This window comes from Lontra canadensis, unplaced genomic scaffold (genome assembly GCF_010015895.1).
Source record: "Lontra canadensis isolate GAN:19392208 unplaced genomic scaffold, GSC_riverotter_1.0 scaffold107, whole genome shotgun sequence".
NCBI classification, from domain to species: domain Eukaryota; kingdom Metazoa; phylum Chordata; class Mammalia; order Carnivora; family Mustelidae; genus Lontra; species Lontra canadensis.
Genome location: NW_022631101.1, coordinates 3,003,747 through 3,024,230, shown reverse-complemented (window position 1 = coordinate 3,024,230; position 20,484 = coordinate 3,003,747). Strand labels below are relative to the sequence as shown.

The following is a 20,484-nucleotide window of genomic DNA, read 5'->3' as shown; positions in this document are numbered from 1 at the left end:
CATTGTGGGGATCCGATGATCCATAAGTGATTCGAGGAGGGCCTGGCGCATGGCAAAGCCGGAGAAGTGTCTGCTGCTATTGCTGGGATTTATGATGATGATGATGATGACAGGGGCCAAGCAGGAAGAAAGTGAGGACTGTGGCAATGTTGTTAGGAGGAGGCAGTTGTCCCTCGCTTCTCTCCTACAGAGAACTCTCAGGAAATACAAAATCTAACAATTTTCAAGAGAAGCCAGACATTAATATATTTAGTTGAAATCTCCCCGTTAAGAAAAATGTTGGTGACGAACCCAATTGCAAAAAAGAAAACACCACATAGGCTGAGCACAACAGGCCTATAGTGGCGATAATGTTTGGGGTGGGAAAACAGGAAAAGAATTTGCACCCCCGGGGTAAAAGCTGCAAGTCGCCATTATTTCCCAGCTTCGGATGTGACCACTCTCTTCGTGGTAACACTGATGCAGAGAGGGAAAGGAGAAAATGGTGCTTGGGGGGGAAAAAAAGGAAGGAAGGAAGGAAGGAAGGAAGGCAGGCAGGCAGGCAGGCAGAATAGCAGGTTGGAGCTTTTCAAAAAGGAATGGGATCTTGTCACTCATCTGCGAAAGGAAAGCAGAAAGCTTTCTTTGACCAGAATTAGTTCCGTGCCAGGCAAGATGTTGTTGAAGGGTTTCATTTGGTAAAGCTACTCAGAGAGAGGTTGGTCCTAAGGAAATCAGGTCCTGAGGAAATCAGGGTCCTAAGGAAAGAGTTCTCCAGGGGCCTGGCAGGGCATAGAAATGAGTGAGGTGGGAGAGGGTGAGAGATTAGGTGTTGGTGGGGACCCCGGCAAACCGGACAGTGTCTGCTCTGTCCAGAGCAGCTGCCCTTCTCAGCTCCAGCTGTGGCTTCCTTGCAACGGCAAAGCTTCTCTTGAAAGTTATTGCAATGGACAGAGCCTCAGGGGTTTTTTTTGGTTTTGTTTTTTTGGGTTTTTTTTTTTTAGCATTAAGACTTATTCATTTATTTATAGTAAGCTCTATGCCCAACATGGGGCTTGAAACTCACAGCCAGGAAATCAAGAGTCACGGTCCCCAAACTGAGCCACCCAGGCGCCCCCCCTTCCAAGATTTTGAAATAGAAGTCGGAAAGCTTGCCTCCAATAAGAAATCTGCAGATCAGCCAGCGTCCAGGGTGGTAGCTGCCAGGGACTTGTAGCTGTATACACTAGCATTTAATGACACTTCAATAAAATACATAATGTAGCTGCTCGGTTGCAGCTCCTGCATTTCTAGGTGCCCATCAGCAGCTTGTGGCTGGCGGCTGTCCTCGCACAGCGCCAGTGTAGACAGTTTCCATCAGCACACAGAATTCTTTAGGACAGCGAGGCTCTGTCCAAAAGAAGTCTACAGATTTTTCGACTTGACAACAAATAGAAAAATATTCAGATTAATTCTGGGTGAAATAAAACCCCTTCATACAAGCGGTAAGTGTTTAGATCATTCCCTCCTTTCCATCCAAACGATGCCTCAGTAAATGTTCCTTACCAGAGTGTGTACCTGTTGCTGCAGGCTAGAACGTATGGCAGAGTAATTTCCCAAGAGGCTTTAGCTTTTCACAGGAGAATCCCTGTCTCCTCCCGCTCCCACCAGTCATAGAATGACAGGCCTTTTTTAAAAGAAAAACATTAAAATTGCTTCACATCCCTAGCGTTGGCTTAAGTTGTTTTTTTAAACTATTAAACAAGGCATAAATGATGATAAAACAAGGCATATGTTCCTAAAGCTTACAGTTCTTGTGGCACCATAAAGCCAGAATCAATTTGCAAATTAAATGTAAAACAAAGCAACCAAACCAATGTAATTCATATTACAAACATCAGTTTAGTGGGAGGGGTGCTATTTTGCTAAAACCGAAGAGCTTTCTTGAAACAAACATCTTGTGGAAGGCTGCACTGGGCCACTGTGGATTTAGCAGACCCCGTGATGTCTCAGGTCTCCTGTCCTTTTCCTCAGTTCAAACTGCCGCAAGACCTCCATTTGTACCCTGATGTCTGTTGGCTTTTAGGTGACCCCAAAGTCCTTGTTATGAGCTAAATCCACCTCTGTCCCCTTCTCATTAGCCTGTGGCAATGAAAATCATCCCCTTTGGCATTCGTGCATTTATAAACATACCCCGGGTGTGGGAATCACATGGTAGTACTGGGTTATAAGGTAGTAAACCAGTAATTCTCATAGACTGATTTTCTTTTCTTAGGTGGTTCTCTGAAGGAAAGCACTAAATTATAAAATTCTTGGAAAGAATTGGGAATGTGTGCGAGGTTCCAGGGGACCACAAACCCTGCCCCACAAGGATTAGCAGGGAGCCCTGTATCTAGAAGGTGCTAAAACTTGTTGGATTGAATTTATCTGTTGACAGAACAAGAACAAGTTCAATATTGGCTGAGGAGGGGTTTGCTTCACTAACTGGAAAAAGATGTAAATATCAAAACATGGCCTTTGGACTTTAGGCATGCCTGCCCCAAGTGGTAATGAGACCAGTTTGTCCTGTGGATGATGGGAGTATGCTGGAAAGCACATGACTCGGCCTGTGGGGAATTCTGCCCCTATCCAGAACCTTTTGTGCTTTCTCTATTAATTGGTGTAGCGCAGTGTAAATTTATTTATGGTGAATTAGTATTGTGTAGTGGGTAAGAACACAAGCTATAAAGTCAGAATATCTGGGTTTAAGGTTCGGCTCAACACCTCATTAGACATGTTACTTTGGACAAATTACTCAGCATCTCAGAGTCCACCAGGTCCTTTCCTTCTTTGTAAAATGGAAGTGATACAGCTCCAGCCTCCAGGTTGGAGAGAGAAGAGAGTGAACTCATGCATGGAAATCTCTGAGAAGGAGAAAAATGCTTCATGTTATTTTATTAAACATGGCTTCATGTTTATTTTAAACAACGTTTTCTGTTTTCTTTTATTAGCTTGTTTTTATTATTGGAACCTGAAAAGAAGAGATGGCTTCTTTCCTCTTTGCAGTGCTGAAGAAATTCGTTTTGCCTCAGAATATAAATTTCTATGGCCCACACTCCCTTCTCTGCAATTTAGAAACCAGAAAAATTCTGACAATGCCACAGGGTCGCAGACCTATTGGGTGGGCAAACCTGAACTCACAGGTTACCTTTTGTAGTATTTATTCCGCTCACTCGGAGTCCTCACAGATGTTGATGCGGAAATAGTGATTTGGTTACCAGGCGCTACCCCAGGCCCACTGAAGTTTACTTAAGATACAGTGTTTTTCATTGATTCACCCATATTCTGAATTCTAGAACTCACTTGGGTCTCAGAGTTGTACTCTTGTGGGCCTGTGTTCCCCTTTTGAGCTCCCCCAATAGGCTCCACACCCAGACATGCAAGTAGCTGCATGACATGAAATGCAGGTGCTCTGGGCACAGCTGTTCGACTGCATTTCAACCTGGAAAGTTTAAAAACAGTAGAAACCAACAGCCTAGGAGTCTAGACCCGAACTCCGGTTACTCTAGGATCCAACAGATTTGTTACCAGTGAGTCATCAAGGATTTACTGAATGTTTGGGCGAGGATGGAATTATTCATAATAGCCCAAAATGGAAACAGCCCAGATACGCATCAACAGATGAATGGATGAAGAAAATGTGCCATATGCAGACGATGGAAAATTGTCTGTCCGTAAAGTCATGAAGTAATAGTGCGCGCTGCAGTGTGATTTACCTTGAGAATGCTATTCTTCCCAAAAGCACCAGACGTAAAAGGCCGATACTGTTTGATTCCATCGTTTGTATGAAACAGTTGGCCCTCTCATTGAGCCATACTTTGTTTGCCCGCCTCGTAATTATTTTTGTTGAGAAAGTGGACATTTTTAATACTGTAATGTGGTGACTCTTGGAATCAGATTCTCCTTCCCCCTACCCCAAGGTTTGTTGCTGGCCACCGCTTATGAGTTATAATGTTTGGCTAGTGACTTTTGTAGACGCTCGCTGTAGACTGTATTCTTTGTCGTGCGTGGTCAGCAAAGTCTCTGTTCTGTTAGTCTGCGGTCAGCTGCGATTTGGCATAGATTCCCTTAAGTGCCTGGAGTCAAAACACATCTCCTGGTCATTGCAGTGGGGCTCTATGTTGAGTGTTGGGACACAACTTCTGCGCTCAGCAGGAGTTCACAGACCCAAAGTCAGCCAGAAGTGAGAGCTTAGTGCCTTCACAAGTGTTTTCTGACATGTGCCTGCCCTGGACACATGGCCTTCTTGATTCCTTGAAACATGTGGATGGTTTTTTTTTTGTTGTTTGGTTTTTGGTTTTTTTAAAGATTTTATTTATTTATTTATTTGACAGACGGAGAACACAAGTAGGCAGAGAAGCAGGCAGAGAGAGAGGGGGAAGCAGGTTCCCCGCTGAGCAGAGATCCTGATGTGGGACTCGATCCCAGGACCCTGAGATCATGACCTGAGCCGAAGGCAGAGGCTTTAACCCACTGAGCCACCCAGGCGCCCTGATGTGGATGGTTTTTATTTTTAAAGTTTATTTTATTCTTAGTTAACTAGAGTCCGTAGTTTACATGAGGATTCACTCTTTGTGTTGTGCAGTTCTGTGGGTTTTGGCTAATGTATAATGTCTTGTACCTACTATTACGTGAATCACACAGAGTAATTTCACTTCCCTCAAAGTCCCACCTGTGCTTTACCTATTCATCCCTCCGCCCTCCCCTCAAACCCTGGCAACCACCAGTCTCTGAGTATCTCTATAGTTTTGCCTTTTTCAAAATGCCATATGGTTGGAATCATATAATATGTAGTCTTTTCAGACCAGCTTTCTTCACTTAGCAACATGCATTTAAGTTTCCTTCATGTGTTTTTGTGGCTTGACAGCTCCTTGGCTTTTTTTTTTTTTAAGATTTTATTTATTGAGAGATAGTGTGAGCAAGCACAAGCTGGGGGGAGGGGGAGAAGGGCAGAGGGAGAAGGAGAAGTAGGCTACCCACCAAGCAGAGAGCCCAGTACATGGCTTAATCCCAGGACCTGAACTGAAGACAGATGCTTAACCGACTGAGCCACCCAGGTGCCCCTAGCTCCTTGGTTTTCATTGCCGAATTACATTCCATTGTACACAGGTGCCAGAGTTTGGTTATCCGTTCTCCTATTGGGAGATATCTTGGTTGCTTCTAGTTGTTTGCAGTTACAGATAAAGCTCCTATAAACATTTGAGTGCAGGTTTTGTGTTGACATAAGTTTCCAGCTCACAGGTAGATACGGAGGAGTGTGATGACTGGATTGTACAGTGAAACCATGTTTAGTTTTCTAAGAAACTGCCAGCATAGAAGCTTTTCAGAGCCCTGACTCTTCAAAGCCTCTCACTGTCCAGCTCTCCCTCCCTGACTTTCAGTGGCAAATTTGTTGTTGGCCCCAATTAATATCCTTTGCCCTGGGCTGCAGCATCTGCCGCATTGTTTTTATTTTTTATTTTCTGAGCATTTTTTTGTTGACGTATAATTAATATACACTTATATTAATTTTGAGTGTACAATGTGGCCTTTAATGTTTTCAACAAATGCCATCCTCATGGCTGTTCTCTGCCGAGAAATTCCAAGTTAGGCAAAATCAAGGCAAGACCTCCGTGTTAGACCTCCATCTGACAGGTCAAGACAGACAAGCTCAGATGTGAGAACAAGATCTTCTCTGCTGCCTTCTGCACTAGGAGCCCACACCAGAATGTGGCTTCTGTCTTCAAAACCACAGCTGGTAGGGGGAGGAAGAGGGAATGAGACAGGAGTAAGTTAAAATGCCACAGGACCATGTCTCATTCACCTTTGTCTTGCTAAGTGTTGGTTTGTTTGCAGTAAACCATTGGCTGTTTTCCAGAGTTCCAATAAAGCTGACTTTTTTCATTGTTTCTGCAGTGACATGGGTAGGAAGTTTTTAAGTTACTAACTTAATCTTTTTCCTTCTTACAGAGCTATGCAGATAGTCTCTTTCCTCTTGGGTCGTTTTGGTGATTTGTGTCTTTTTAGAATCTGTCCATTTTTCTCCAAGTTACCTTCTTTGTTGGCATGCAGTTGTTCATAGTAATCTTTTATAGTCTTTTCTGGTTTTGTTTCTGCTTTAATTGCAAATTTTAGTCATTTGAGTCTTTTTTCTCTTTTGGGGGGTGGGTTAAATTCTACCAGTTCAGATGTTATATAGTTTATTCCTTTTCTTTTGGTAGTTACACTTGGATTCTTTTAGCATGGGTAAAGTATAAAGTTAAACCTTGTCTTTTCTTTCCCAAATGGTTCAAAACCTGTATTAGCCTTTGAGCCAAGGTCTATGTGCAACCTCTTATGCCTTGTCTGAAAACGTCTTTGTTGCACACCCTTAATACTAGTTTCCCTGCGTGTTGAGTTCTGAGCTGGCTCTCACCCTGCCTTCATCCGCTGGCGGTGCTATTCCTGGTCTCCTAGCCTTTGCTCTTTTGAGATGTTTGCCAGCAGGCTAGCCATCATCCCTTTGTAAACTATCTGCCTCTCCTTTCTGGTCCTTTGTAGGGTTTTCTCTCTTTCTTTAGTGGTCGGCAGTTCTACTGTTGTGGGTTGAGGAGTGAATTCACTTTTACTTATCCTGCTTGGCTTTGCCCCACTTGGTATTAACCAGTCATCTTCAGGAATTATGAGCTTAATTCCGGTGTCCCTGCAATTCTGGAAACTTCTCCACCAGTATCTCTTTAAGATGTCATTTTTCCTGGCGTGCCTGGCTGGCTCAGTCAGTGGAGCCTGCCACTCTTCATCCTGGAGTTGTGAGTTCGAGCCCCACACTGGGTATAGAGATCACTTAAATATAAAATCTTTAAAAAAAAATATGTCATGTGTTCTGTGTTCTCTCCTCTTTGTGGGGGGGGGGACGCCTGTCAGACACTGTTAGTCTTTTGCATTTGTTTCTCTGTTTGTACTCTCTCAGCTTCCCATTCGTGTTTTCCATTTCTTTCTCTCTCTCTGCTGGATCCTGGGGGTACTTCCTCAGATTGCTCTTTCAATTCCTTATTTCTCTCTTCAGCCCTGTTTCTTCTGCTGCTTAGCCCTTCTAAGTGAGCTCTTGATTTAAATGTCTTCATGAATGTTTCACTTGTCTCTTTTTTAAAATGTTTGGTCTTGCCCTGTACTGACTTACTCTTTTCTCATGCTGGGTTTTATTGTCTCCCATTGCCCGTTTTCTTCCTGATTCTTGGGGGTACACTCTGGCTTGTGTGCAGAGTTTTTCTTCTTTTCTTTTATTTTTTTAAGATTTTATTTATTTATTTGAGAGGGAGAAGCACGCTGAGCAGAATGCCTGACATGGGACTCGATCCCAGGACTCTGGGATCATGGCCTAAGCCAAAAGCAAGATGCTTAACCAACTGAGCTACCCAGGTGCCCCATGTGCAGAGTTTTTCTTTTTCTTTTTTTTTTTTTTAAGATTTTATTTATTTATTTGACAGAGAGAGATCACAAGTAGGCAGAGAGGCAGGCAGAGAGAGGAGGAAGCAGGCTTCCCACTGAGCAGAGAGCCCGACACGGGGCTCAATCCCAGGACCCTGAGATCATGACCTGAGCCGAAGGCAGAGGCTTTAACCTACTAAGCCACCCAGGCGCCCCCAGAGTTTTTCCTTTTGATTGTGTAGTTTTCCCATGCATGGCTGGGCTCTTCCAAGGTCCCAGATCTCTACTTCCTGCAAGCTCAGGACCCTGTTTCCTTTTCACCTGTGTCAGTTATGGCCCTGGGTTCCAGCTTCCTGGATAATGCTCTTTAATAGGAATATAATATGAATCGTATATATAAAGTTTTTTTATTGAAAAACTAAATAGAGGAAGATGAGATTCATCTTAATAACATATCTCACCCGCTGTATCCAAGACATTATCATTTTAACATGTAGTAATATTAAAACATACTAAACTTATTTTTTTTTAATATTAAGTTTTGGGGTGCCTGGGTGGCTCAGTGGGTTGGGCCTCTGCCTTTGGCTCGGGTCATGGTCTCAGGGTCCTGGGATCGAGCCCTGCATCGGGCTCTCTGCTCAGCGGGGAGCCTGCTTCCCCCCTCTCTCTGCCTGCCTCTCTGCCTACTTGTGATCTCTGTCAAATGAATAAAATCCTTAAAAAAAAAATACTAAGTCTTCCAAATCCAGTGTGTGGGTTAGACTCATGGCATGTTTCAGTTTGGGCCAGTCCCATGTCATGTGCTTCACAGCCATGTATGACCAGTTGCTGCCATATTGGACAAGAGGCTCAGTATCAGAGTCTGACTTTGCCCTCTGGCTGACTTGAGCCTACACCTCTGAGTTTCCTTTGTATTTTCTCCTTGTTGCTGGCACATGGGGTTTTGCCTCTCTCTTGAGCTTGGCTACGTATTAAAATTTTTCTTTTGTCATATTTCTCTGTGTTTATAGCTGGAGAAAGAGGTCAGTTCTGTCCACCATGTTGCTGGAAATTCTTCTATTTATTCCCTACAACAACCTTATGATGGAGTTTCTCTTATGCCCAGTTTACAGATGAGGAAACTGGGGCTCGTGGAGCTTAAGTGAATTGCCCAAGTTCCCATGGCTGTTAAGTGGCAGAGAACAGACCCAAACACAGGTCTGTTTGAACTCCAAGTCCATGCTCCACCTGCCATGCTGCATTGCCATCTCATAATTTTGACTCCTCCTCATTCATTTTCAGGAATTAGACAGCACCAAGAGCTTTTCCTCCCTGACTCCTTACACGGCCTTGCTTGTCTGGAGAGTAGCTCTTGGCCAAGACCTGGCAGTGGAGAGCCATGGACCAGTACAGCCTCGGGGACGAGGGTGCCCTCCCTCCAGAGATGCATCTCCCTTCGTTTTCCGAGAGCCTCAATTGCAGCGACACCCTCAACCGGGATCTGGGTCCCAGCACACGAGACCTGCTCTATGCTGGCCTGAGTGGTTTGGACCTGGACCCCAGCCTCCCAACGCCCGACATGGCCAGTGAGGTGCTGGAGGACAACTTAGACACCCTGTCCCTGTACTCAGGGAAGGACAGTGACTCTGTGAAGCTGCTGGAGGAGTTCGCAGACCCGGAATCTCAGGCTTCCTTACAAGGTGAGGCTGTCCACCTGGGTCTGAGGGCCCCGAGGGCTGTGCAAAAGCTCCTGTGGCCGGCTCGGGGTTGCTTCTGCATGGACTGGATAGGAAAATTTGTGTCCTCCACAGATGACTAGGAAACAGGGGACAGTCACTTTCTTTTTTAACTTGGGAATTATTTCCAACTTCCTAGTCAAGGAAACTAAACACTGATCTGGAGGAATAATGTTGAGAAAATGGCCATTCGTGGATGTCCTGATCTTGTGTGTTGTGTGGGCAGACATTTGAGTTCACAGGAGATTTTCCTACTGATCACATCTCAAAGGCCCTTTTCATGATTACAGAGTGACCTGGGATCCCATCTGTCACTTGGTTGGCTAAGCTTCCCCAGCCTCAGTGTCTCATCCGTGAAGTGGGGGGATGATAGTGTCCACTCTGCTTCCCTGCAGAGTATCAGCAGTCAGAAGCAAGGGAAGAAAGGACTGGAAAAGCACTGCACAGGCTGTAGAGCACGAGACAGATAGCAGTCATTTCCATCAGTGTCAGTAGAGCTCATCTCAGACTCAGACAAGTCTTTCTCTCCAACAGCAGAGGAGCACAAGGAGAAAGGATGCAATAGTTAAATGGCTCGGTGCAATTTCTGTTGGGTTTTTTGGTTTGCTTTCAGTCTTCCCCAACAAGATAAATCCAATTTTTAAAACTTTTTTAAAAGATGTATTTGTTTCTTTGAGAGAGGGCATGTGTGGGGAGGGTCAGGGAGAGAGAGAATCTCAGGCGACTCCCCGCTGAGCACAAAGCCCACCTCGGAGACTCGATCTCACGACCCCGAGTTCAAGACCCGAGCCCAGACCAGGAGTCGGGTGCTCAAGTGAATGAGCCACCCAGGTGCCCCAAATTCAGTTTCTGCTAACTCTTTTCACAGGTTCATGGGTCAGTTGCTCAGATGGGTTGACTGAGCTAGAGCCTTTTGGTGGTTCCGTTCACACCACATGCATGGAAGGCCACGTCCATGATAGCTCTGCTGAGCAGGGGTTCAGTGAACGTCTGCTCCAGGAGCAGCTCTGGGAAGGTCCTGAAGACTTGCCAAAGTGAGAAAGTCCCAAAGCCCCTCTCCACACAAGACACAGTAGACAAGGGCTCAGCCTTGTCCCCTTGTTGGAACGATGGCCAAGGTAGACTCCTAGAATCATGGGACAGGTGCAGTGCTATAAGCACGGGGCCAGGCCTGGGGATGATGGAGGAATTAGGGTTCTCGACTCCGGCCACAGAAACCACCTAAAGAATGCTTGTAGTGTGAATATGTGTGCATTTTGCTGGGCAGAGAACTGGCAGCCTTCGCCAGGTTTTCACGGGGGGGTCCTCATCCCTCCCTGCAAAGTGTGTTACCAATCATTAACCTTGAAGACCAATCGAAAGAGCAGGAATTTCTCCCACAGTTGGTCCATCCACCAGATGACTGTGGAAGTGCCCGTGAGTGTGTCGGGAGGGAATTCTAGGCACTGGAGACGGCAGGAGCCCACAGTGTCCTTGCATCCATCACACCTGTGTTTCTGGTGATTTGAAATCTGCTTCTCTTCAGTCGGACACAACCAAACCTAATCTCTGTCCCTTGGAGCAGGACAGAAGCAGGCTCTTTCCTCCCCACATGCTGCCCCTTGAGATGCTGTCCCACCCCTCTCTCGCCTGAGCATTCCCTGTCCCTTCCTGGGTCCTCGGGTGAATGGTTTGTAAACATTTTACCCAAAGGGATACAGAAAACACAGAAATGTAGTCAGATACACGAGAAAAGGAAAACAGAAGTGGCCCAGAGTCCTCCCAGTCAATGCTGTTCTCTCAGCTTGTTTTCTGTTCAAATTGTTTTGTCTCTCTCTGTTCTATAATGGGCCGCTCTTCTCTCACTGAGTGGCATGGTATGAATATCCATTCATGTTGTCAGATATTTCCCCCCAGTTTTATCTTAAATGCTGTGTCCTAGACCATTGAGAGCGTCCTGCGGTCCCCTGCGTGCCCTTTCATCAGATGCTAGGAGGTTTCTTAACAGGAAAGGCAGTGCTCCGTTAACTGCTTTACCAGCTACGTTTTCGTACAAATCCATGTTTGTTTCTTTAACATCCCAGAAGTGGAATTGGCTGCCAGGAAGGATCTGTGCTTTGCTGAGGTCTTGGACTCTATTTTTCTGGCTTGGCCTTCTGAGAGCACCACGGATGCTCTAGCCATAAATCCTAGCCCAGGGTGGTCACCTTGTCCCAGAAGTGCTTCAGATATCGCCGCCACCATCCCTCCGAGTGCCATCCCGGGGGTCCCTTCTCCCCCCTTCCTTCTCTCTGTGCGCAAAGCTGCTGTAGTTGGACGACACAGACGTGGTCCCTCTGCCCCAGCAGGCTGCAGCCCCGAGACTCACTGAGAGCCTCAGCCGTGCCCTCTGACTTCCCCACACGTCTGTAACCTGCGCTCTCTCCCTTTGTTTAGACCTCGGGCTCGGCGCCCTCAAAGTGCCTAAGGAGGCTGATGAAGGAGGCAGGGCCACCTGTGGGAGCGCCAGGAAAGGCAAGCGGCAGCACGCTTCCCCCCAGAACCCGCTCCTGGACTGCAGCCTCTGCGGGAAGGTGTTCAGCAGCGCCAGCTCCCTGAGCAAGCACTACCTGACGCACAGCCAGGAGAGGAAGCACGTCTGCAAGATCTGCGGCAAGGCCTTCAAGCGCCAGGACCACCTGTATGTCGGAGTGTGGTCAGGGGGCTGGCGGGGAATGGGCGAGCTGCTCCTGGGTCTCCCTCACCCCATCCCAGGCCCCCCAGCCGGCCGTCCAGCTCCCCGGATGGCTGGGAGCTGTGCACGGACGCCCCTCTGTTCTTCTCACACTGCCCGCTGTGGAGCGCGGGGCTCACACAGCCCGGGACAGGTCCCTCCACCCAGCCGGCATGTTCCCACCAGGACGGAAACCGCTGCCTTGACTGCAGGCGGGACCCTTGTGGGTTTCAAGACACATACGGGTTCGCTCCAAGGCAATTTTGTCATGCAGGGAATTGGGCTAACTACATAGAGAAATGCTCAGAGTCCCCAGCAGGTGTCCAAGGAGGACAGATCTGCGTCTCGTGAGGCATGTGTGTGGGAATAATTCAGGGGCATGAGAGATTCCGAAATGCCTGTTTCTAGAATATGGCAACGGAGCATTGTTTTTTCTTACTCCTTAAAAAAAAAAAACAAAAAAAAAACCTCTTGATTTTAAAAAAAATAAAGCCCGTTGTAAGAGTTAGGAGCCAGAATTCCCTTTGTTCTAAGTATCTTGGAAATGATGAGCCTTTCTTGCTAGCAAGACAGGATAGACTTTTTTCAAACCCAGAGACTTGACCGTGGGAGATGGCAAGCCCTTGCATTTTTAGGAGGCTCCTAAACTCCTTCTCTTCAGGTTCCCTCAGAAGGGTTTCGGGGTGGGGGGCTTCTAGAGATAACCCCATGTGCCATGCAGTTACTGTCTAGGGTAGGGCTGTTGGGAACCTAGGGCAGGACTGACTGACTTACTTGTTTATGCTTGTGATATGCTAACATAGCCAGAAGTAGGATGCAAATGTACAGATTCATATTCATTCATAATTGCAGAAATTACAGGAGGCACATTTGGTTGTTTGCTAGAAAGTTTTTACCAATGGGGCATCTGTAATTTTTTCCCGCAGGGAGTAGGCTCCAGGTAAGGGTCTCCTTGGAGGAGTGCTAGGAGAAAGCAAAGACTCTTGGGCTAAAGGAAGGGTTGTGGGGAAGTAAGCATCTTCTTGAGCGTATCCTGCAGAACCTTAGTCCTCAGGGACACTACGAGGGGCTATTTGAATAAACACCTCTGTGGACAAATAAGTCCAAGAGACATGGGAGCTGAAAGAGGGGTTTGTCTCCCTACTGCGTGGCTTTTAAATTTGCTGCTCTGATCCTCCAAGGAGCAAATAGTGTTTGTTCAAAACTTGCTTGCCAGCTGAGCCCACCTCCTCAGGGAGCCACTCTGGAGGACTGGTGTTCCTTGGGAACTCACTTTGGGGAATGCCAGTCTGCCTTTCATTGATTTTTTTTTTTTTTTCCCTCCGACGAGGGGTTTGCTTAAAGGTGAGGGACAGGAGTGCACCTTGCATTTGGCCATCAGCAGCTGCTTGGGTCTCTCCTCATGGGGGGGAGGGGGCGGAGCATGTATAGCTTCTGATATGGCCGCACCACTGCCCCTTGGGGACACCCTTGGGGTCCCCCGAGGAGCGGCAGCTGAGGCAGCCGCTGACTCCCTCCCCCCGTGTGGCCACAGGACCGGGCACATGCTCACCCACCAGAAGACCAAGCCGTTCGTGTGCATGGAGCAGGGCTGCAGCAAGAGCTACTGCGACTACCGCTCCCTGCGCCGCCACTACGAGGTGCAGCACGGCCTGTGCATCCTGAAGGAGGCCCCCCCAGAAGAGGAGGCCTGCGGGGACTCCCCGCACGCCCACGCCCACGAGGCAGGCAGTCAGCCTGCGCCCACCGGCCTGCGCGCCCCGGCACCCCCGGAAGCCCGGTCCCCCGGCTCCCTCTTGCCCAGCCGAGACCTCCTGCGCCGCATCGTCAGCAGCATCGTCCACCAGATTCCCTCGCCCGTCCCGGCCGCCGCGGGGCCCGCAGATGGCGGAGAGGGCAGGACTGTGGCCTGTCTCTGTGCACCCTCTTCTGGACCCTCCTCCTGCACCTCAGCAGGCATCCCGGCAGCTCCTGGGAACCTGGGCACGGACGTTTCCGAGGAGCCTCGCCCCCTGCGGAAGGAGCCTGCCGCTGCCATGTTCACGGCCGTGCACTCGAGAGGCTCGGAGAATGGCGGCTCTGACTCCGCCGAGTCCGAACCGGTGCTCCCTCTGCCGCCCAGCCTGGAGGGCTGGCCCGAGGGCGGCCCCCTGCCTGCCTGCCTGCCTCTCTTTCGAGGCCAGACTGTCCCTGCCAGTTCCCAGCCAGCTGGCCACAACTTCCAGTGGCTCCGGAACCTGCCTGGCTGCGCCAAGAGCAAAGGGAACAACATGTTCATGGTCCACAAGACCCCGTCGATGCCGTCCCGGGAGGGTGGCGAGTCGGGCCCGGGGCCCAGCAGCATCTCCCCCACAGGGGAGCCCTCGCCCAGCCCAGGGACCGTCAATCTGGAGGACACGTTGCCCTTCCCTGCCACACTCTTGAAGGCGCCTGGGGAGGCCTCCGGTGACCCTAGATACGCCTGCGGGGAAGACGACGCCTGGGTTTCCAAGAAGAGCAAGTTTGACTGTGATTCCTTCTCGTGGCAAAACCCCGGGGAGCCAGGTCTTCAGGATGCCCAGAAGCCGAGCGGGCTCCCGTCGGACGGCACACCACTCTTCCGGCAGCTGTTCCTGAAGTCCCAGGAGTCTCTGGTGAGCCACGAGCAGATGCAGGTGTTCCAGATGATTGCCAAGTCCCAGCGGATCTTCTCCCAGCTCCCCGGGCCCGAGGGCAAGCAGGCCGCCCTGAAGCCCCTGCCGGGGCCCTGGCCACAGCAGCCAACGCCGCCGGCACCCCCCGTCGACTCTCTCCATGCTGGCCCTGGAAACCCGGAGCCAGAGGGGTCCCCAGCCCGCAGGAGGAAAATCACGCCTGTGTTCCCCAGGGAGGCCTCCCCGGCCAGCACCAGACGGGACTCAAAGGGAGGACCCAAAGGGGCCACCGCTCCACCGTCCCTCACGGCCTCATCGTTGGACACCACCAGCAATCCAGACATCTCCTCTCTGGCCAAGCAGCTGAGATCCACAAAAGGGACCTTGGACCTGGGGGACATCTTCTCCCCCGGGGGCACACGGCAGACCCAGTTAGGTGGGGAGGAGCCCCTCGGAGCCCCGCTCCCAGGGAAGCAGGCCCAGGCGGAGAACGGCACGGCATTGGGGGTCACAAAAGGGGAAAAGAGCCAGGCCTGCGCCCGGGGCGGAGGCTACAGGCTCTTCTCCGGCAACCCCAGGTCCCAGCGCTTCTCGGGCTTCCGGAAGGAGAAGGTGAAAATGGATATGTGCTGCACAGCCTCCCCGAGCCAGGTAGCCATGGCCTCCTTCTCATCGGCCGGGCCCCCAGCAGAGCCACCCCAGGACTCCAAGTCCAAGCTGACCATATTCAACAGAATCCAGGTACCTGGGCTCTCCCTCACGAGACCCAAAACCTGCCTGTGCTCCAGGCCGGAGTCTCATTCCTGAGTTGCTCCCGCATTTACTGGTTGGTCAGGCATCATGTTTCATCTCGGGGGTTCCTCTAGGGCAGGTTTAGAGAGGCAGAAAGGAAGGTTTGTGGAGACTGTGGTCCCTCCTGCCCCGCCCCCCAAAGAGCTGAGAACAAGGTCTTTCGAGTTGTCAGACGCTTTCTCCCCCAAAGCTTTTCCTGCTTGCTTGCTGTTTGCTTTTCACTTCCTTTTGGATTGGCCTCCTTCAGTTCTTCAGAGGATATAAAGGTAGAGATCCTGCCCCCGTAAATATTTCCGCGTGCAATACCGTCTCTCTCCTGGTGGGAGTCACGGTCACGACCCCAGCTGGCCCTGCCCAGCAGTAGTATCCCGGTTCTTGCCTGTCCTTGCAGATGGCATGGGTCTGGGCACGGAGAGGGGGGCCGCTCTGTCTTACCCCGGCCCGAGGTGCAGCACCCTTCCCGCCACCCCACAGCTGCCTTTTTTTTTTTTTTTAACAGCCTGTATCATTTACTCACCATTTTAAAGTGTACCCTCCAGTGGCGTTCAGTATTTTCACGAGGTTGGGTGTCTGTTACCGCTCTTCACCAGAACGTTTTCGTCACCCCCAAAAGAGGCCCTGGACCCTTCGTTGTCCCGCCCAATCTCTCCATCCCTCCCGGCCCCTGGCAACCAGGAACCTACCTTCTGTGTCTGCGGATTTGCCCCTTCTGGGCCTTTCGTGTCGTTGGAGTAGTTGAAATCACACACTGCGTGGCCTTCTGTGCCTGCTTCTCACGCTTAGGGTGGTGTTTTCAAGGCTTGTCACGCTGTGGCTCCTCTTGGTGCTTTGCTCCTTTTCGCGGCTGAGTGAAGCTCCCCGTACGGCTGGGTCACGTTTTGTGAACGTGTCTGTCAGCTGTCGGGCGTTGTTCCCGCAGCTCAGACTGCTGTGAACGTTCGCGTACAAGGTCCGCGTGCACGTAGGTTTCCCTCTCTCGGGAAACACCGAAGCGGGGCATTGCTGGGTCATATGGCGACTCAGTCCGAGGGACTGTGGGACTTTTCCAGAGGGGCCACACCACTCAGCGTCCCCACCCACAGTACAGGAGGGCGCCAGCCTCACGGCCTCAGCAGCCCCGCTTGCGCTCCAGGCTTGCTTGCCCAGCTGTGCTCGCGGCTGTGACTCGGCACCTCGGTGCCACTTGCCCCGGCGACTGAAACTGCCCAGCACCTTTTCATGTGCTTAGTGGCCATTTGGAAAGCCTCTTGGGTTCCGTGTCTTCCAGATCCTTTGCTCATTTTCAAGTTGCGGTGTCGGGCTTTTCCTCGCTGAGCTATGTAGGAGTTCTTTATGTGTTATGAGCACAAGTCCCTTGTCAGGTCGTGACCTGCAGCGATTTGCTCCCATTCCGGGGCCGTCTTCTCCCTCTCTTGTTGGGTCCTTTGACGCACGGCAGTTCGGACTTTTGATGAAGTTGAATTGTCAGTTCTGTCTTTCCGGTTCAGTGCCCCCCGCCCCGGGGCACCGGGTCCTCCTCCGAGGTCACGGAGAATTACACCTGGGCTTTTGTCTCAGAGTCTGACCGTTGGAGGTCTCGTAGGCCTCCTTTCCAACATGGTGGCTCAGATGTGTTTTCATCTTCAGGGTGGAAATATCTACCGGCTCCCCCATCCGCTGAAGGAGGAGAACGTGGCAGGTGGATGGTAAGTTCAGAGGACACACCCCGCCCGGCCCGGGGGAGCTCAGACCCTCCGATTCCTCTGGTGGCTCTTGTGTGCTGGGCCTGAGTCACCAAGTTCTGGATGCTTGAGTCCTGAAGAGGTATGCGTCCGGCCATGAAGATCGGGGCGCCCTCTCTCCACTTCCCAGGGTTCATCAAGCGTTAGCAGGGGATCAGACTTAAATAAACAAAGAGAAATTAGTGATGGGGACCGAGTCTCTTTCTCCCATGCTTCCCTCCTGCCGTGTTTCCCCACAGTAACCAGCAAAATGGGGGCCCTGCAGACTGGGCAGAGCCAAGGAGCACTTATGTCTGCAAGAATTGCAGCCAGATGTTTTATACGGACAAAGGGCTGAGCAGCCACATGTGTTTCCACAGCGACCAGTGGCCGTCACCTCGAGGGAAGCAGGAGCAGCAGGTGAAGGGTTGCGCAGTCAGCTCTGTGCTGCCGGGGCTTCCGGGAGGTTTTCGGGGGGTAGGCGACCGGACGTCACTTATCTCAGGTTGGAGGCGTGCCCCTTGGGGGAGCCTGGGCGGGGGGCCAGGAGTCAGGGCTGGGCTGCTCCGGAGCGGCCTGGCCGGAGCCGCTCTTCTGTCCTGCCCACCGGTGAAGCTTACAGAGCCGTCGATTCTCTGCACTCAGGTGTTTGGCACGGAGTTTTGCAAGCCACTGCGACAGGTGCCGCGGCCAGAGGGGGACGGGCAGTGTCCTCTAGGAGCTAAGAAGTCCTTGGACAGCCCGGCCGCGGCCCCTCCGGGGATCCCTGTGCCCGTAGCTCCAGGGAACCGACCCGCCGGGAGCACCGCCAAGGTGGGTGCTGGTGAGGCCGCTCTCTTCCTGCTGCTTCCCCGCCTGCTGGCCAAGGTGGTCGAGGGGAAAGCCCGGCCAAATGTCCAAAAACGCTCCGAGTCTCGGAGCGAGCTCGTTCAGTCACTAACATCCTCTGCTCCGCGGTGTCCGCCTATGGGAGCAGCGCTGCGGACTCTGGTGACTGCGCCCCCCCGGGCCTGTCGGTCCAGTAGTCAGCAGACCTGTCCCCAGACCGGGGTGCCCCAGCGTGGGCCGGGCTGTGAGGGGGACCGGAGGGAGCGGAGAGCATCCCGAGGGGGTACCAGGGACTCAACCTAAGGAGGTTGGGGGGTCTTCCCATACGAGGTGTGGGAGCAGAGACCTGGAGGAGAGGAGGCGTGACACTGGCAGAGAGGAGCGGAGATGGCATGGAGGTGACAGAGAGCATTGCAAGTTCACGTGCCCGGTCTCTTCAGCCCATACTGGAGGATCCCGCCGGACAAGCCCGGGGGGCACAGGGACGGGTCGCATGGATGTCTTTGCTCGTCTTGCAGGACCTGTTGCTGTTTTTCATTTGCTCAAGCTGTGGCCCTTTCTGCCCCCCACTCTCTAAGGGCCAGGCATTTTGACAACTGATACTGGCCTCACCTATTTTCAGATTCCCCTGAGTCAAGGCCTCTCCTTGAGGGCATGGGTGCGTGGAGGAATCCAGTGGCTTAGTTAGGGTCTGGGGTCTGGCTCAGGTGCAGAGGCCCTGCTCTGCTCCCTATTCTGAGGGCCCCAGGCATGGACATGCTGGGTTGCAGGTCGTGTGTCCCTCTGTCTCGGGAGTCCGTCCTCTTTTCCCTCTTGCCCGCTATCCTGAAGACGTCTGTGTGGCGGGGTGCCTCAGGAGATCCCCTGAGTTCTGAACTCTCTTCTTCCGCAGGGACCAGAGAAAGATGGGGAAGAGAGAGACAGCAAGGATGGCAGCCAACACCGGAAGCGGAAGAAGCGCCCCCAGTCCAAGGCATTGTTCATCCCTCCTCCACCCTCGTCCTTTGGGGAGCCGGGCCTGGCGGGATGCCACCAGAGCTGTCTGCGGTCTCCGGTGTTCCTGGTGGACCGCCTCCTCAAGGGACTGTTCCAGTGCTCCCCTTACACACCGCCCCCCATGCTCAGCCCCATCCGGGAGGGCTCAGGGCTATACTTCAACACCCTCTGTTCCACCTCTGCTCACGGCGGTCCCGACAAACTCATCAGCAACATGCGTGGTGAGTGACGCCGGGCACGACTGTGGTCTCTGCTCCGGGTGGGGAGGGCCTGCGGGGGGCTGGGTCCCCTTCCTCCCACAGCGCCAGGCCTGCTATGTGAGCCCCACGGCTGTTCGGGAGAAGCCCAGCAACCTCTGGGACTGGCAGCCTTCTAGGTGCGAGAATTTTACAGCCAGAGAGAAAACGCAGGGAATGTTGACCCTGGCCACTGTCCTGCCCGCCCTTTGAGTAATTTTACCAGTTTGGGCCAGAACAGAATTCACACACCATACAAATCACCCATTGGAAGCAGACAGTGTTTCTTTAGTATTCTCACAGCCGTCTAATTCTAGGGCAGTTTTGTCACCCCCAGAAGAAGACCCAGATCCACGCAGTCACACGCACCCTGCCCCCCCCCGCCCTGAGCAACCACTCCTCTTTCTCTCTCCAGAGCTGCCCGTTCTGGACATTGTGTATAACTGGGCTCATACCGTGGGGGACGTTTTGTCTAGCTTCCTCCCTCAGCCTCCACGGCGTCCATGTGACAGTGCACGCCACGGCCGCACGCCTATTTAAGGCCCAATGACATCCCGTGGTCTGGACATGGCATGTTCTGCGTACCCGTCCCTCACTTGATGGCCATTTGGGGCATTTCTGTCCTCCGGCTGCTGGGAGTTATGTGCTCCTGAACACCGTGTGCAGGGTTTGTGGGACATGTTTCCTTTTCTCCCGCGTATGTTCCAAGGAGTTCCTATGCTGGGTCATAGGGTAGCTCTGAGTTTAACCACTTCCGTCGCTACCAGACCGTTTTCCAAAATGACGGACACGTTTTAAATTCCCGCCAGCGTCATATGAAAGTTCCAGCTTCTCCACATCCTTGTCAGCCGTCATGATCTTTCTTCTCATGTGACCATCCTGCTGTGTGTAAGGTGGTTTCGAGCTGCATTTACCTGATGGTTCCTGAGACTGAGGGTCATTCTGTGTGCTCACTGTCCGTCTGTAATCTTTTCAGATCCTTTGCCCAGATTTTGAATTGCGTTGTTATCTTTTTATTATTCAATTGTAAAAGCTTCTTCTCTATTCTGGAAGGAAGGCCTTTATCAGGTACATGGGTTTGCAGACTCTCTCCCATTTGGGGCATTGCCTTTTCATTTTATTTGTGGTCTTGTTTGTAGGACTAAAGTTTTTAATTTTGATGAAGTCCAATTTATTTTTTGTCACTTGTACTTTCCTCGTTGTATCTAAAGTTTTGCCTGAGCAAAGATTGCAAAGATTTGCCTCTCCGTCTTCTTGTAAGAGTTGTACCATTTTAAGTCTTAAATTTATGTCTGATCTATTTTGACTTTTAGGTATTGTGTAAGGTGGGAGTCCCAACTCGTACTTTTGCATGTGGCTGTACATTGTTCCAGTGCCACTTACTGACAATGCTGCTCCCGGGGCGCCTGGGTGGCTCAGTGGGTTAAGCCTCTGCCTTCAGCTCAGGTCATGATCTCAGGGTCCTGGGATCAAGTCCTACATCGGGCTCTCTGCTCAGCGGGGAACCTG

General features: G+C 51.2%; 1 protein-coding gene across 4 annotated transcripts in view; it reads left to right on the top strand.

Moving 5' to 3' along the window:
- Positions 1 to 20,484, top strand: part of ZNF541 (zinc finger protein 541) — a 41,364-nt gene that overhangs the window by 3,518 nt on the left and 17,362 nt on the right. For all 4 annotated transcript variants that reach the window (XM_032839308.1, XM_032839311.1, XM_032839310.1 and 1 more), the window contains 7 exons: positions 8,665 to 9,062; positions 11,514 to 11,757; positions 13,325 to 15,164; positions 16,842 to 16,900; positions 17,176 to 17,335; positions 17,561 to 17,728; positions 18,636 to 18,960. In XM_032839308.1, coding sequence (XP_032695199.1) covers positions 8,762 to 9,062; positions 11,514 to 11,757; positions 13,325 to 15,164; positions 16,842 to 16,900; positions 17,176 to 17,335; positions 17,561 to 17,728; positions 18,636 to 18,960 — 3,097 coding nt within the window. In that variant the 5' untranslated portion in view covers positions 8,665 to 8,761. The remainder of the gene's footprint in view (positions 1 to 8,664; positions 9,063 to 11,513; positions 11,758 to 13,324; positions 15,165 to 16,841; positions 16,901 to 17,175; positions 17,336 to 17,560; positions 17,729 to 18,635; positions 18,961 to 20,484) is intronic.